This window comes from Microtus pennsylvanicus, chromosome 6, assembly GCF_037038515.1.
Source record: "Microtus pennsylvanicus isolate mMicPen1 chromosome 6, mMicPen1.hap1, whole genome shotgun sequence".
NCBI classification, from domain to species: Eukaryota; Metazoa; Chordata; class Mammalia; order Rodentia; family Cricetidae; genus Microtus; species Microtus pennsylvanicus.
The window spans coordinates 30085553-30099975 of NC_134584.1; the positions used below are offsets into that span (position 1 = coordinate 30085553).

At 38.6% G+C, this 14423-nt stretch overlaps 1 protein-coding gene across 4 annotated transcripts in view; it reads right to left on the reverse strand.

Moving 5' to 3' along the window:
• Positions 1 to 359: 359 nt before the first annotated feature.
• Fyb1 (FYN binding protein 1) overlaps positions 360 to 14423 on the reverse strand; it is a 126928-nt gene continuing 112864 nt past the window's right edge. For 2 of the 4 annotated variants that reach the window (XM_075975947.1, XM_075975948.1), the window contains exons 15-19: positions 11917 to 12016; positions 11059 to 11221; positions 6741 to 6774; positions 4712 to 4743; positions 360 to 2681 (exon numbers count right to left, since the gene is read on the reverse strand). In XM_075975947.1, coding sequence (XP_075832062.1) covers positions 2659 to 2681; positions 4712 to 4743; positions 6741 to 6774; positions 11059 to 11221; positions 11917 to 12016 — 352 coding nt within the window. In that variant the 3' untranslated portion in view covers positions 360 to 2658. Of the gene's footprint in view, positions 2682 to 4711; positions 4744 to 6740; positions 6775 to 11058; positions 11222 to 11916; positions 12017 to 14423 lie in introns of those variants that run through there. The other 2 variants (XM_075975949.1, XR_012910876.1) reach the window with 2 other exon arrangements.

A 14423-nucleotide genomic window follows, 5' to 3' on the forward strand; every position in this document is an offset into this window, starting at 1 on the left:
AGAGGTAGAAGGAGAATAAAGGGCATGGATGGTTTATATTGGAAGCAGCTCAGAGGGCAGTTAGGAGGAAAGGGACGCTTGGTTATGGCTTTGAATTCAGGTCATGATGTCTTGTTCTCTTAGTATTCTGAACATGGGTTAAGTTTATGTTGCAGGGAGTTGGAGAGAATTGTACTTAGTTGCCTCTTACTAAGACAAAATAGGAAACAATGTATCAAGAGGCAGCAGGGAGAGTGGCTGGGAATAGGAGGCTGAACAAGACACGGAGGATGGTGAAGATAGGGCTCTTCTGTAGACAGAACCACCTCAAGGGAGAGGAAAGCTGATGACCTTGATGAGTACAGAAGTGGGAGGCCGGGTCACTTGCTGGAAAGGTATTTATTTTATTGGCCACTCTTCTCACATGACAAAATTCCACACACAATCGATAACAAAATCACATTTAGTATATTAAAATTAACACTTCAAATATATATTAAATAATTATTACATACGTCTCTCACAGGTATCCGTCCATTTCTTTGAATATAAACCAAAGCTGAAATAGTCTCTTGATCTAATTTGGGATTTTTAAAGCCTAACATTTACATTGAATCCGTGCAACTCTTAATCACAGAAAATTACTGGAAATACAGTCAGCATTTAACCTATATTTGATCCCAAAGTTAACACACAGTCCCTTTTGAGCCATGAAATTTGTATCTAGTGACAAAAGAAGTTCGTCTCAAGGAAGCATGCTGACTAATATCACCAAAGAACTTCCAATCAAAGGCTAGCTGAGATGAGTCAATTCCCACCCAGGAGACTCAGAGCCCTGCAGTCTATAAACTGAGCTGTAGAAGCTGACATTTCTAACATTTCAAAAACACTTAATAGAAACCCTGAATCTAACCTTCTGAAGACCTGCTACTTTACAGATTTTTCAATCTGCGTGTGCATGTTCCTATGCATGTACGGGCATATATGTGTAGCTTCCAGAGGATAACCTTGACTGTTGTTCCTCAGTTTCTGTCCATCTCCTGGGACAAGAGTCTCTCTTTGGTGTGGAACTCACCACTTAGGATACACAGGCTTACCAGTGAACCCCAGGGGTCCTCCGATCTCTGCCTCCCTGGCACTGGGATTGCAAGTACTGGTCACCACACATGATTGTCATCTGGGATGTGTTGATTGAATTCATTCTTTGCACTTGCCATACAAGCATTTTACCAACTGAGTTATCTCTCTATCCCATACAATTCTTGACTTTTAAAAAATTCAATGGGGGGAGGGCGGTCACTTTTCAGAAATTCCATTGGATCTTTGCAATTTACATATACAATATATTAATCAGTATTTAATCAATGATGTAAAAGAAAAAAGAAAAAACCTTCTGAAGTGTGTATCTGAGATAGGGAAACCATAAAAGCTTGAAAAAATTGGTAGTGGAAAATGTTGAGATAAACGTAGTTGAATCCTATGTTATAAGGACACTGGAGGGCAATGAATATTGCCAAGGTAGCATCATGATCAATAAGAGAGCCAGCATTAGGATTTACCAATTTAAAAAAAAAACATTCTCTAATCTGTTATCTTCTTGGATGTTGAGCATTGTGGTTTTGGTTCGGTGCTTCATGTCCTTAGCATTCAAAAGCTGGTGCTTTACAGTCCGGAGGAGGTGGTGAGGGATGCGTTTCAATGGGGCGCCCCAGGCCAACCACTGGGATTTATTGCCTTGTGTTCCTTCCGCTGAACAACTTTCTAGTAAAGTGGGTGTAAACATCACTAGGTCCTTCAGAAGTAGTTGACCACAAAACACAAAACCTCTCATAGAGGCCTCACAGTAAGGAGCTACCATAAAAGGAGAATGAGCATCATGGTTCTTTCTCACAGTGTTCACAACTGTCTCCTTCTATTTCTCTAGTTAACAATGGTATCTAAACAGAGTCTGGGATTCAACCATGTGTGCCTGAACCCTCACTAAGACTTCCTTTAGACTCTTGTACAGGGTAATCTGAGATGTGCATACAGAATATAAAGCATGCTGAGTGAATGGCTGACTTGACTTCACAGGGAACAGAGAGGGAACACTTCGAGACTAATGTATCGCTGCTCCATTGCCTTTCAGAAACTAGAGAAGCTAGCTTCACCTCTTCTGGGTAGGTAATTTGAACAAGGACTGTAAGGGCAGCACAATCATTAGGTTGTTCTCTTATGAGATTAAAAATAAGAATCCCTTTTATACAGTCTTCTTTCTTCTTCCTCTGGGATGTCTTTCTTTTTTCTTTATATCTTTAAAAAGGGATAGGGGAGGGGAAGAGTCCCTAATGGTTGTCTAAAAAAAATAGTGCCTTCATAAGCATAACTGAAGTAAATGGGATCCTTAAGCCAGATGTGGGCTCAAGCCACTAGAGAGGCTGAGGCCAGAAGAAGACCCGAACTGCAAAGTAAGACCCTCCTCTGCACAAAAGAAAATGAAAACAAAGAAAGGAGATAAATTCTTATATCTCACTGCCAATCTTCTGACATAGTAAAGAGTTCATTTTCCGAGCTTAAATTTTCAAACTTTTATAAAGAGATTAAAATTTCCTTTTGTACATTCATTTTTCCCCCTATGATACCAAGAACATTCCAATTAAAACCTCATGTTGGTCACAGCAGAATGAACAGGCCTGAGTGCTAGTCATTGTCATAGATGCAACCTGAAAGAAAAAAGAAAACTTTCATTTATTCACTCAGCATTTTTATATGTCCAAGTATGTGTGTGTGTGTATGTGTTCGTGTGTGTGCAGGTTGGAGGACAATCTCTAGCAACATCCTCAGGAACCATGTGCTTTCTCTGAGACGGGGTCTCTCGTTGGTTCCAGTGCCACTAATCAGAGGGAGCCCCAGGGACTGTCTTCCTGTCTCTACCTCCCCAGGACTGGGATTACAAGCACTTGTCATTATGCCTGTCATTTAGAAAAAAAGTAAAACTTACTTATTTTATATTAAGAAGACAAAACTAGTTAAGCGAAATGAGATATATTTCACCTTCTGTACTGGCTAGTTTTATGTCAACTTGATACAAGCTAGAGTCAACACAGAGGAAGGAGCCTCAGTTGATAAACCTTCTCCATAAGATTGTAGGCAAGCCTGTAGAACATTTTCTTAATTAGTGATTGAAGGGGGAAGGCCCAGCTATTGTCGGTGGTGCCATCCCTGGGCTGGTTGTCCTGGGTTCTACAAGAAAGCAGGCTGAGTAAGCTATTGGGAGCAAATGGGTAGGCAGCACCCCTCCATGGCCTCTGCATCAGCTCCTGTCTGCAGGCTTCTGTTGTATTTGAGTTCCTGTCCTGACTTCCTTTAATCATGAATTATGATGTGGAAGTGTAAGCCTAATAAACCCCTTTCTTCCCTACTTGCTTTTGGTCGTGGTGTTTCAAGACAGCAATAGAAACCCTAACTGAGACACCTTCATTGATAGCCCAGTTTCAACAACATTCCTAGACAAATTTATTCTTCATCAAATGAGACTGAAGATTAATTATTCTGACATCACATCACTTTTTTGGAAATGAAATTAGTTAAGCATTGACAAGTTTCTCAAGCTAAAGACTAAAAGGTCGGAGCTGGGAGGTGATTATCAGAAAAGCATTTGCTTGCAAGTTATGGGAATAGGTTTGATGCCAGAACTGATGTAAAAAAAACAAAACAAAACAAAACAACAACAATAAAACCCTGGATGATGCCAGGTATTTTGGCAAACAACTTTATCCCAGCAGTCAGGAAGCAGAGGCTGGTGGAGATCTGTGTGTTCAGGGCCAGCCTGATCTAGAGAGCAACTTCCAGGCCAGCAGATGCTGTGTAGTGAGACCTTTTCTCAAACAAAACAAAACAAAACACACACACAGTCACACACACACACACCCAAACACAAGCAAACGCTCACACACACAAGCACACACATTCACATACGCACACCAGCTAACGGGCAACATGACAACTGCACACGTTTTGTTGAGATTAATGTTTTAAATCATCATTTAAAAATACCTGATGATTTCAGTAGTGTTATCAGTTATGAAATGTGTATTTGTTTGTTGATTAAAGATTTGTTAGTCACAGCTTTTAGCATTTGTCAGCTTTACATTTGTTCATTTAGGATTTGTTAATTTCATATTTTATAGGCTGCAAAAATAATCTATTGTTAGCTTCTTGGGCATTATGGTTGCTGTGATATAAATATTGTTAGCTTTAAAACAAGCTACCTATTAACTACAAATGCATTTCTTTGATAAAAAAAAAAGCGCAGCAACTCTTAACTCATGCTACAATACAAAATTTACCCAAGAGTTCTCCCTTCCCTCCACTCCTTTTCACTCCTTCTACCTCTTCCTGTTCTGTTGTTCTTGACTCAGGTCTCATGTAGCCTAGGCTTGCCCCAACTTTCATTGTGTAGTTAAGGTTGCCCTTTAACTTCTGATCTTCCTGCCTCTACCACCCAAGTGCTAGGATTAGAGGTCTGAACTACCATGGTTGTCTTATACTTCTCATTCTGGAGAATAAATACGCTTTTATTTTCACTTAATTTCCTAACCGTGTGTGAAGGTGAACCTCTCCCTCTCTCTACAACACCAGACCATTACTTTCCCTCACATTTTAAAGAAACTCAAATTCTGATCATATCTGATGGCTCTCAGTCAGCAAGCTGTTTTCTCAGTTACCATGGTGGGAGCTGCACAAGACTTACCATCCGCAATGTCATCATAGATTTCTCCATCACTGTAAACACAGAAAAACCACAATTTTTATTGTATAGAGAATATCTTCCCAACATCAATATATAGAAGCTAGCAGTAATATGATTGCCATATATCAGAACCATCAGAGGTAAAGCGAGGCTATGATGTGCATGTGTAAGTGGACAGAGATTTTACATCCATCTCTAGCTCTCCTTTCCCTGGCTTTATTTACTTCTCGTTCATTCTACAAACCGAATAATAGACAGATGTTTTGAGAGCACAGATCATGCCCTACTTTGAGCACTGCCAAGGTCATAGGCCCCCTGAATTCCTAAGAACTGGGTACAGAACTAAACAAACTGAACTGCCAAGGCAAAACCCTCATCCAGGGGCCTCAATCCAAAAGTGCAATGAATTTTGATAGTCATTATTACTAGATCTACACCTTTACTTGAGTTTCAAATGTTTCAAATTTTAAATGAATGCAATATATTTGGCATGGAAAATGGCTATCTTGTTTTCACGTGTTCCTAGTTATGGTGCATAAATATCAAGTTTAAAGCATTTAAATACTAACTATGGAATATATAGTCATAGAATTTTCTTATATTACTTATTGTGAAGATTACATCCACTGCAGTAATTCTTGTATACACTTTCAGGGTTTGCTTAGCCCTGCAGCTTTATGAAATATTTCATTAACAAACACTGAGTTGTTCTCATATGCTGGGAGACAACTATGAGCCAGATGTAAGCTTTGATTGCAAGGGTGCATAGTCAAATGAGTGATTTATAAACAATATAAAAATATATTATAATTATGACCATAATCTTGAAATGGAGGATGCAGTGCCTGGCTTCAGAGCTGTGAGGGTGGACATGCTCTTGGTTCCTGCCCTATCTCTGGGCTTTATCGCAGCAGCACGAGGTCCCTTGTTTCTGCCAACTGTGGCAGATGCTGTACGCTCCCTATGTCTTCTGTTTGGATCCTGTCTCTGAGGCTGAGGGAGCATTTGACTAGTGGAAATCTGATGTGAATGCAGAGGACAGATTTTCCTGCTGTTTAGTCCACAAATGTTTATTGATGTATGCCTTTTAACAGGTAGCGAGCCAATAGCCACTGAGTGTCCTTTCTCCGTTTTCTTTTTACCATCCTGAAGTCATCACAGATGAAGATGTGCTCCTATCTGTGACGCGTTCTTCCCAGAAAATGTGCACCTTTCTTAGAACAAAGCCTTTCAGATATCCCGTGCCCACCAGTGTAATACAGATGCTGAAGAAAACACAGATGTTAGGGCTGTTCCCCTGTCCGCTCTCTATTGGTTCGCGGACAGAACTCTTAACATGCAATGCCCTGTTCACATGGGTGTCCTGCTGCTTATGGTAAACGGGTTGTGAATCCCTGATTCTTTCATTATGTCAGTTTTTACAAATATAGTGGGGTTAATTTTCTGCTCTGGGTGTCTTGCTGCAGAATCTTAAAGTGTTTTAGAGGAATCCAAGGGCTTACAAGTACCAGGCTGTGACAGACAGTGAAAAGGTCTTATTCATAAGAATACAAGAGTCATTGATTACTATCTCTTTTGAGGGGGCATACTGACAATAAGGCAACAGAAGAGAGCACTATGCTCGGTGTGAGTATAGAAAAATCTTCAGTTAGGAGCTAAACTATGAGCTATTAACTGATGATATTAGTACCTACGGCACACACCATTTGGATCTAGCTCGTTCTGTTCTACTACTATAATAATTAATGAACAAAATGCAAACAGTTAGTGGAAAGGGTAGTGCTTTCCCTGTGTGTCTTCCGGGTTTGCTAAACAGACAGCTCATGGAGTATATAAGACTATTCACCATGAGTGAGATAGACTTTCTTCCTAATTCAGATGAGCATATTCAGCGTTGTTATTGGTACTACTATATTGAAACAAATATAATACATTGATCAATCCATGGCATTCTGGAAATGACTCCTTAAGGAAACCAGAAGAGTCTCTTAACAAATACAGTGATAATAGAAGAAAATAATGGCCTTACTTGTCCACCAGGTAACTCCGAAGAACGTAGCCGTCTAAAAAGGGAAAGAGGAAATGTATTTAATTCCAGATAGAGCTTTGAAAGTTACTTAATGTCTAGTTCCCAAAGTTGACATACAAGGGAATAATTATAACAAGATAGAATACCGAGGGACTGGAGAGATGACTCAGAGATTAAGGGGCCCCTTCTTATCCACAGCACACAATCTGATGCCCAGATTCACATCAAATAACTCATAACTGCCCATAACTCCAGTTCCAGGGGATCTTATACCCTATTCTGGACTCTTCAGGCACCCACTCATGACACAGCCACACAGACAGATTTTTAAAAATATTTAAAAGGATAATATATTAAATAATTATATCTATACAGAACATGCTCAGGGGGTAATTTGATCATGTTTATGCCCGCATTACCCACGCTTATTCTCCCCCACTTAGCATCTATCACTGATCCCTCCCCTAACCTATGTTTTTCTTTTTATTAATTTTTTAAAGACAGCAAAAAAGATAACATCACTATGGTATTTTCACACATAAATCCTTATATTTTTTGTCTTTTTTCTTTCCTCCTCTGGCTGCCTTCCCTGTGTCTCCTGCCCTTCTCTTGGTGATTTCCTCCCTCCTTCCAAAGAGTCTTCCTTCTGTTTTCTTGCCACACGAATTCCATTACCCCTTTCCTTCCTCCAAGGTCCCCCTTCCCCCTCCTATGCTCTTCTTCCTAGGCCTTCCTCCCACATACACATTTAGATATCGGTTCTACATATGAGAGAAAACATGGGGCATTTGTATTTCTGAATTGGGTTTATTTTGTTTAATATAATCATATTGAGGTCAGAAGATGACTGGCAGAAATCTGTTCTCTCCTATGTGAGTTGCAGGGATTGAACTCAGGTTGCCAGGCCTTATCAGTATATGCACCAAGTTATGACCTGCTGAAAAAGATTAATATTTCTCTAATATTAAATGTCTTCATTAAAAAGATCCCCAGGAAGATCATGAGAAATAAAATTTGTGAAATTAAAACTAAAGATGGCTTAACCACCTTTTTGAAGATTAAGATTATTATTTGCTGATGTTTTTAGGTAATTTACTTTTCAATTAAATCACTTTTAATTTAAAACACAATTATAATAAAAAAAATTCGCAGACCTGGTTAAACCACTACTAACAGTCCTTTACATGGTCAAAGTTAATAATTAATAATGTACAGCTAATTATCTCACCTTTATGAGTTAATTCTAAAAGCTATATTCTCTTATACTCTCAAGAGCATACATCTTTATCTTCTGTTGATGATTCCTTTGCAGATACTATTGTTTAATTCTGTTTTTTTCTCTCTCCCTCTCTCTGTCTCTTCTTTGCGGTATATATGTGAGGGGAGGAAGGGAGGTATCAATGACTGAATATTTAGGACAATGTAGGTGGTCACATGCAGGATGAGGCTGTTTCACCCTATTTTAGTTCTTTGATCATGTGATGATGTCGGGCTCACTAACTATAAACCACTTACATAGTGTTTTTACAGGAATACTGACTTTTAATGTCACATAGGCCTTGCTGTCTAGCACTTTCAAGGGCTAAGACTGTATTTTATTCAAGGACAGCTCATGATAGAGTCAAAATGAGTGACTTGCCATGGCTCGCCATGTAATCTTGGCAGTATAGTTCCCAGAAATTCTTTTTTTTATGCAGGAAGAAAATGTTCTCATTGTTCGCATGGTTCATGTTCGCTTACCAATATGAGATATTAATAGAAAATACAAAAGAACCCACAAAACAAAACAAAGTCATGGTTATGGTGCAGAACGGCCACTATGTTTAGCCTTGCAATATTAGGAAGCTGATGTGCCCTGGATTCTCACATGATACAGAAAGTTGTTATTTGGAAGACTCCCGCGTACAGAGCAGAACACAGTGGCTGGAACAAATGTCTTGGGATATGTAGTGGGGTAGAACAGTTAGGAATGTAACACCCATCTCCCATATGTGCCCGTCAGTTTCCTCCTAAAGTGCTGGCTTGCCATGGGATAGATGTGTCCCAGGACTAACAACTCACCCGTGAGGGGACATTAGAAATATGGAATTTCTAAGGAAATAGATAATAGCCTTGAAAAAATAGAAATTACGTGGTTTTGTAGTTTTCAGTTTTTCCTTGATTGAAATGGCATCTATTGCCTGTTTACGGCATGTGTTGTATTTGCAGAAAATAAAGTTAAGCTGCTGAATTTGGCCTCCCACAGTTAAAAACATATAATCGTACTGTGTGGACTCGCTCAGGCAAGTGAACCAATGTCAAACTTGAAAGGAAATGAGACACAGTGAGTGGTGTCTAAAACTGAATGTAATTTATTATTTTGGTTTTCACAAGAACTAATCTTTCTCCTTTTTTCTCTCTCTCTTTGTATTGTTTCTGAGTCTTTTTACCATAATGACTTCAAACATTTTATTTATTCATTCATTCATTCAATTTAATTTTTACTACTTTTGAGGTGAGTTTTCACTACATTGCCCAGGCTGTCCTTGAACTCCTGGTTTCAAGTGCTGTTCCTCAGTCAGTCTCCCAAATACTGGGATTTTAGGTGTGTGCTCACACAGACTGACTTTTGAAGTTTCTGAATAAATTTTTTCCAATGAGCATGCTTTGTTAAAAAAAAAAAGCAAAAAAAAAAAAGAAATTATTAACTAGCTTTGTGACAGCAAAGCTCTCAGAAATCTTTATCTGATGCCTAAAGGAAACAGAACATTATAGCCCAAATAACTCCTTTTTCATGCCTCAGTTTTTTCTTTCTTTTTTTGTAGGAAGTTTTCTCCAGTGACAGGAGGTGGGAAAACTCTCAGCTCATGAGCATCAGATTGTAGAACGTATGCAAATATTAGCTAGCAATTTTAAACTTTTGAGAATGTGCCAGAAATATATATATATTTATGATGTCACTGCCTACACAGTTCACACTTGCCAAATGTCTCTGGGTGAGACCCGACTGAATTAATAATGTTTACACTTGAGGCTCTTGCTCCACATAGCGGCAAAGAGATTGTCCTTTGTGCTTTAACCTCTCGTTTACTTGCTATAAACCTTAGGTTGCGTTCTTTTCTGTGGTAGCTTGAAGAAGAACGGAGAGGGAGGAAAACATTAGTCATGCTGTTGCTGAACTGCAAAACACCCATTGCTGGTCATGAGAAGATGTAAAAATAAGGAAGGAACAGATTTAGAGTCTTTAATGATTCACAAGCTAACAGTGCTTATCAGGCCAAGCCAGAGAACTGTCTGCTAACCAGTCAAACTATCCAGCAGACGTTTATGTGAGTGTTTATGTAGGACTTTTATCTGGTTGTTATACTAGACATCTAGAGTTATTTTGAATCTTCCCAGTCTAACTCCAAGTTTGAGACACTATGCCAGTGCCAACAATCCAACATCAAGAACACTTCACTGAGGTTCTGTGTGGGCTTGAAGCCTAAGAAGAGCAGCAAATTCATGAAACAAACCACTCAGAAGTCAAAGTGGTTTGGTTGGGGAGAAATGCAGCCTCCTTGGGTAGCTGGGAGAGTAAGGAGTAAGGATGCTTCCAATTTAAGATGATCACTGAGCTGTTTTTAATGGACAGTTATGCATTCCAAGTCAAATAAAGTAGCACAGTGGGATGAACCAGAAAAATTTATTCAGGGAATGACAAACACGTCCTTTACTTTTGGATGTCTGTGCTAGACAGCAAACTGCAGTTGCTGTCTGTGAGGCTGGATGACGAAGGGCATTTAGTATATGCTATCCTAAAGACAGTGTGGGCTCTTGAAAACATTTGGCTCACATAGGAGTGGGCTGGATGAGAATGTGGGAAAGATAGATACCATTTGCAAGGCCATTTGCAGTGATTGAGAGGAGGGAGGGATAAGTTTCTACAGCAACCATTCCAAGTACTAGTGAGTGTGTAGAGAATAGATCAGACTTGAAGGAAATTAAGAATGGTCAAGGATACCAGCCAAGAAAGGGATTTCATAAATAGTATGAAAATCAGGTAGTCTGAAAAGTCAAAAAATAAAATTAAATAGGCACACCAATTCAACAACAGGGGTACTAGGGAGAGATTGGAGACAGGAAAGATATGGAGGGAAATGATGTAATTCTATTATAATCTCAAAAGCTTCTTATAGACATTAAAGTAGAATTTGTTGATTTCAGCATACCAGAATCTCCAATTTCCTAATATGTCCTGCAACCCATAAACCGCAGAACAAAGCGAGTTAGTAGAGATGAGCGACCGCTGCAGCCCACCCACCGTCAGTCGCACAGTGTGGCTTCAGGGGGGACTTACATTTGCCTTCTTCATTCCTGCAGAGAACTTTGGTGTCGTCTGTGCTTTGAATCACTTCAAGCGATTCTCCGGGTTTTATTTGCAGCTCTCTAGCTCCCCACTTTTTAGAAGTTATGGAGGAAGCAACTTTCGTTGAATAGAGAACTCGAATTTCACCATCGTACTGAAATAAGTAAACATCGAAATTATTGATACATATTACTACAGTCATTCATTCATTGACAAGTTTATTAAGAAGGTTTGTGTTCTGGACATGCCTGTGGGGGGTCATCTTGAGTTTGCTAATTAATATAGGAAGAACTATGTTACTTCTGAGTGGGACTAGTCCCTGGTCAGGGGATGCTGGACTGTATCAAATGGAGAAAACAAGGTACACTCTAGTATGCATGCATGTGTGTCTCTCTGCTTTGTGACTGCAGACACAATGAGACCAACTCCATCAAGCTCCTGTCTCTGATTTTTCCATGACATACTGTAGCCTTGAACTGTGAGCCAAAGAAACCCCTTGTCCTTCAAGATGCTTTTATCTGGGAATTTTATCATAGCCATGAGGCAACAACTAAGACACCTCATAACCTCACCAACTTCACATAACAAAAATTTATAGGTTATCACTTTACCAAAGGTCAAAGGTCTAAATTTAAATGGTTATCACAGTGTGGAGGATATTAGCATGGATGCTTACTTGCTTAATTTATTGTAGGAATAAATTTAAATTTACAACATATTTGGAACAAAGAAAAGTTATGAAAGATAGTGCTAGTATTGTTTACCATACTCTAAAAGAATATACTTTGTTATTTTGAAATTTTTTCATCAGTACTTTGATCTCTGAATCAAATAATAAATAATACATACCTTAAATTTTTTCCTTAGATCTTTTTCTTCTTTCTCCTGTTTTTTTAGCTTCTTGGGATCTTTTTCTTCTGTTTTTGTCTTTCCAACATTAATTCCTTGACTAGGGTAATAGAACATATATAAACCAACACTTTGAGAAACAGAAAATAACAGATCATAGTAGAGACTTAATTCTCTGTTTTTGTTTTGTTTTTTGAGACAGGGTTTCTCTGTGTAGCCTTGGCTGTCCTGGAAATTCCTCTGTAGACTAGACTAGTCTCGAACTCATAGAAGTCCACCTGTCTCTGCCTCGCAAATGTTGGGATTAAAGGTATGTGCGACCACCACCCAGCCTGAGACTTAATTCTTAACATTAAAATTTTCAATGGTTTGTTTTTTGTTTTTATTTTTCTTCTCTTTTTTTTTGTGACAAGGACTTACAATATACACTGGAACTCATTAAGTAGGCCAGGCTGGCCTCAAACTCACAGAGATACATCTGCCACCTGCCTCTGCCTTCTAAGTGCTGGGATTAAAGGTGTGTGCCACCATGCCCATCATATAATAATAAATTTTTGTTCAATGTTTTCAATTTAGTACTGATTGTTATAATCAATGACAGGTTTCTGACATGTAGAAGGGGTCCATCATTAAATAATACACATAACTTAAGCTGTAAGTGAAAGGTCAGATTGAACCCATCATAACACCGAATAAGGTGAAACAGAGTTTCATACCACGGTTTCGTGTGATTAAACCTATACTTGAGCCCCGTGCATTTTCTAGTTCTTTGTAGAAAGCTGAATGGCAGAGATAATGTTACTAAAAAGGATCAAAATGCTTTTTTAAAGAACTGAGATTTTATGGCTCATAAAATGTATTTAACTTAGTATTTTCACATCTAATTAAAAGGGAGCTATAAGAGAGGAGATGGAGTTCAGTGGGGGAGCATTCACATAGCACACCCTAGACTTGATTTCTGGCAGAGAAATATTACAGAAATAAATGGAGGCAGCACCGAAGACAGGAAGTGCTGGTCATAAGGGAGCATCTTAAAGATAATAGCTAATATAGTCTATAGTCAAGCTTTATCTTGGAGACTATATTAAATTGCTCACTGGGAACTAAAAGTTCAAGGCAAAGTAGGAAGAAGTGTGACTGCCTGTAGAAGGGAGTTTTTTTTTTTTTTAAAGTACTAGAATATTTGTGAATAGTGGAAATTTGACACTGGCATTTTCCTTTTGATTATTTAGAAAAAATTTGCTTGTGGCTTCTTTAAAATGTTTGGTTCTATTTTTTTCTTTCTTTTAAAGCATTTATCTTGTTCACTGTGAAAAGAACGAGGGCCATTCTACCTCCAGTCTTGCTTCTATCCCTAAGATCTATTGCCTTTCCTGATCTGAGCACTTGTGAAGCTGCTGGCCCAGATTAGCTCTCTGGGATGATCAGAGCATGGATGAATGCTGAAAATGCTCCACAAGCTATTTTTGAAAATAACTTATTCCAAAATAGAATACTGTGTTTAAAATATAGAATTGTTTTAATTTCTGAAAGTAAGCAATGGGTAGGGGGAAAAGTCATCTTTGATCAAGTTTAATCAGCTGGAGTTTGTTTTCCTCCAAGAAAAGGGCCAGGATAGGATTCTGGGTTCCCGGAGAGCTAGCTAGCTCATGGAATGTGGGGATGTTTCCAGAGTAATATAAGAATGAAAAATATATTGAAATCCATCAAAGTCAGGCACATGGTCCTGGTGGTGATGACTATTAAGAGAACAATTTACTGAGAGCGGATTTCCCTGTCACAGACAGCTCAGGGGAGGCAGATTTCCCTGTCACAGACAGCTTAGGGGAGGCAGGCCTTCTTTCCATCTGTGTTGCTTGTTTTGCCTGTAGAACTTGATTTTCATTTGTGACCAGCGGTATATTTTGCCTTCAGTTTTTTTGATCTTGATACTGTTTCTAGTTTCGTAAATTGGCTTAACGTGGTGAGACTAAATAGTTGATGTTCTCTCATGCATTCTTAAGTACAGCTCAGCAGGCATGACTCAAATTATTAATGTAAGTTTTTCCTTTTAACTAATCAAGTATACCATTTTATTTTCATTCATCTCTTTCTTGAGGGCACTGTTGGAGTTTCCTAGCTTTTGTACACAGGTCATTTCACACAGCTATTAAAAAATGAGCAAGTGTTTTAGTACATTATATTCTACCTCAGAAAAATTTTCAAAGGGCACTCCTTTTGGGCTAACTGATATTAACTTATTTTCATATGCTTTTAACCTTAAAGTTAAATGCAGACCTCAGATAAACTGAAGTTAGTGATTACTGTTTACTTAAAAAAGAAATGTGCATAAAACTTTTGAGAATCCCAAAGGACATACATGAAAGTCCTTTTAAGCAACAAATTCTGTAACCATTGATGGAGGACAGGGAAGAAGAATGAAGAGGGCTGGGATAGAAAGGAAGTACATTCAAGGAAAAATACTGGGGAAAAGGGTAAAAACAAAAGAGAAGATGAATCATAAAATT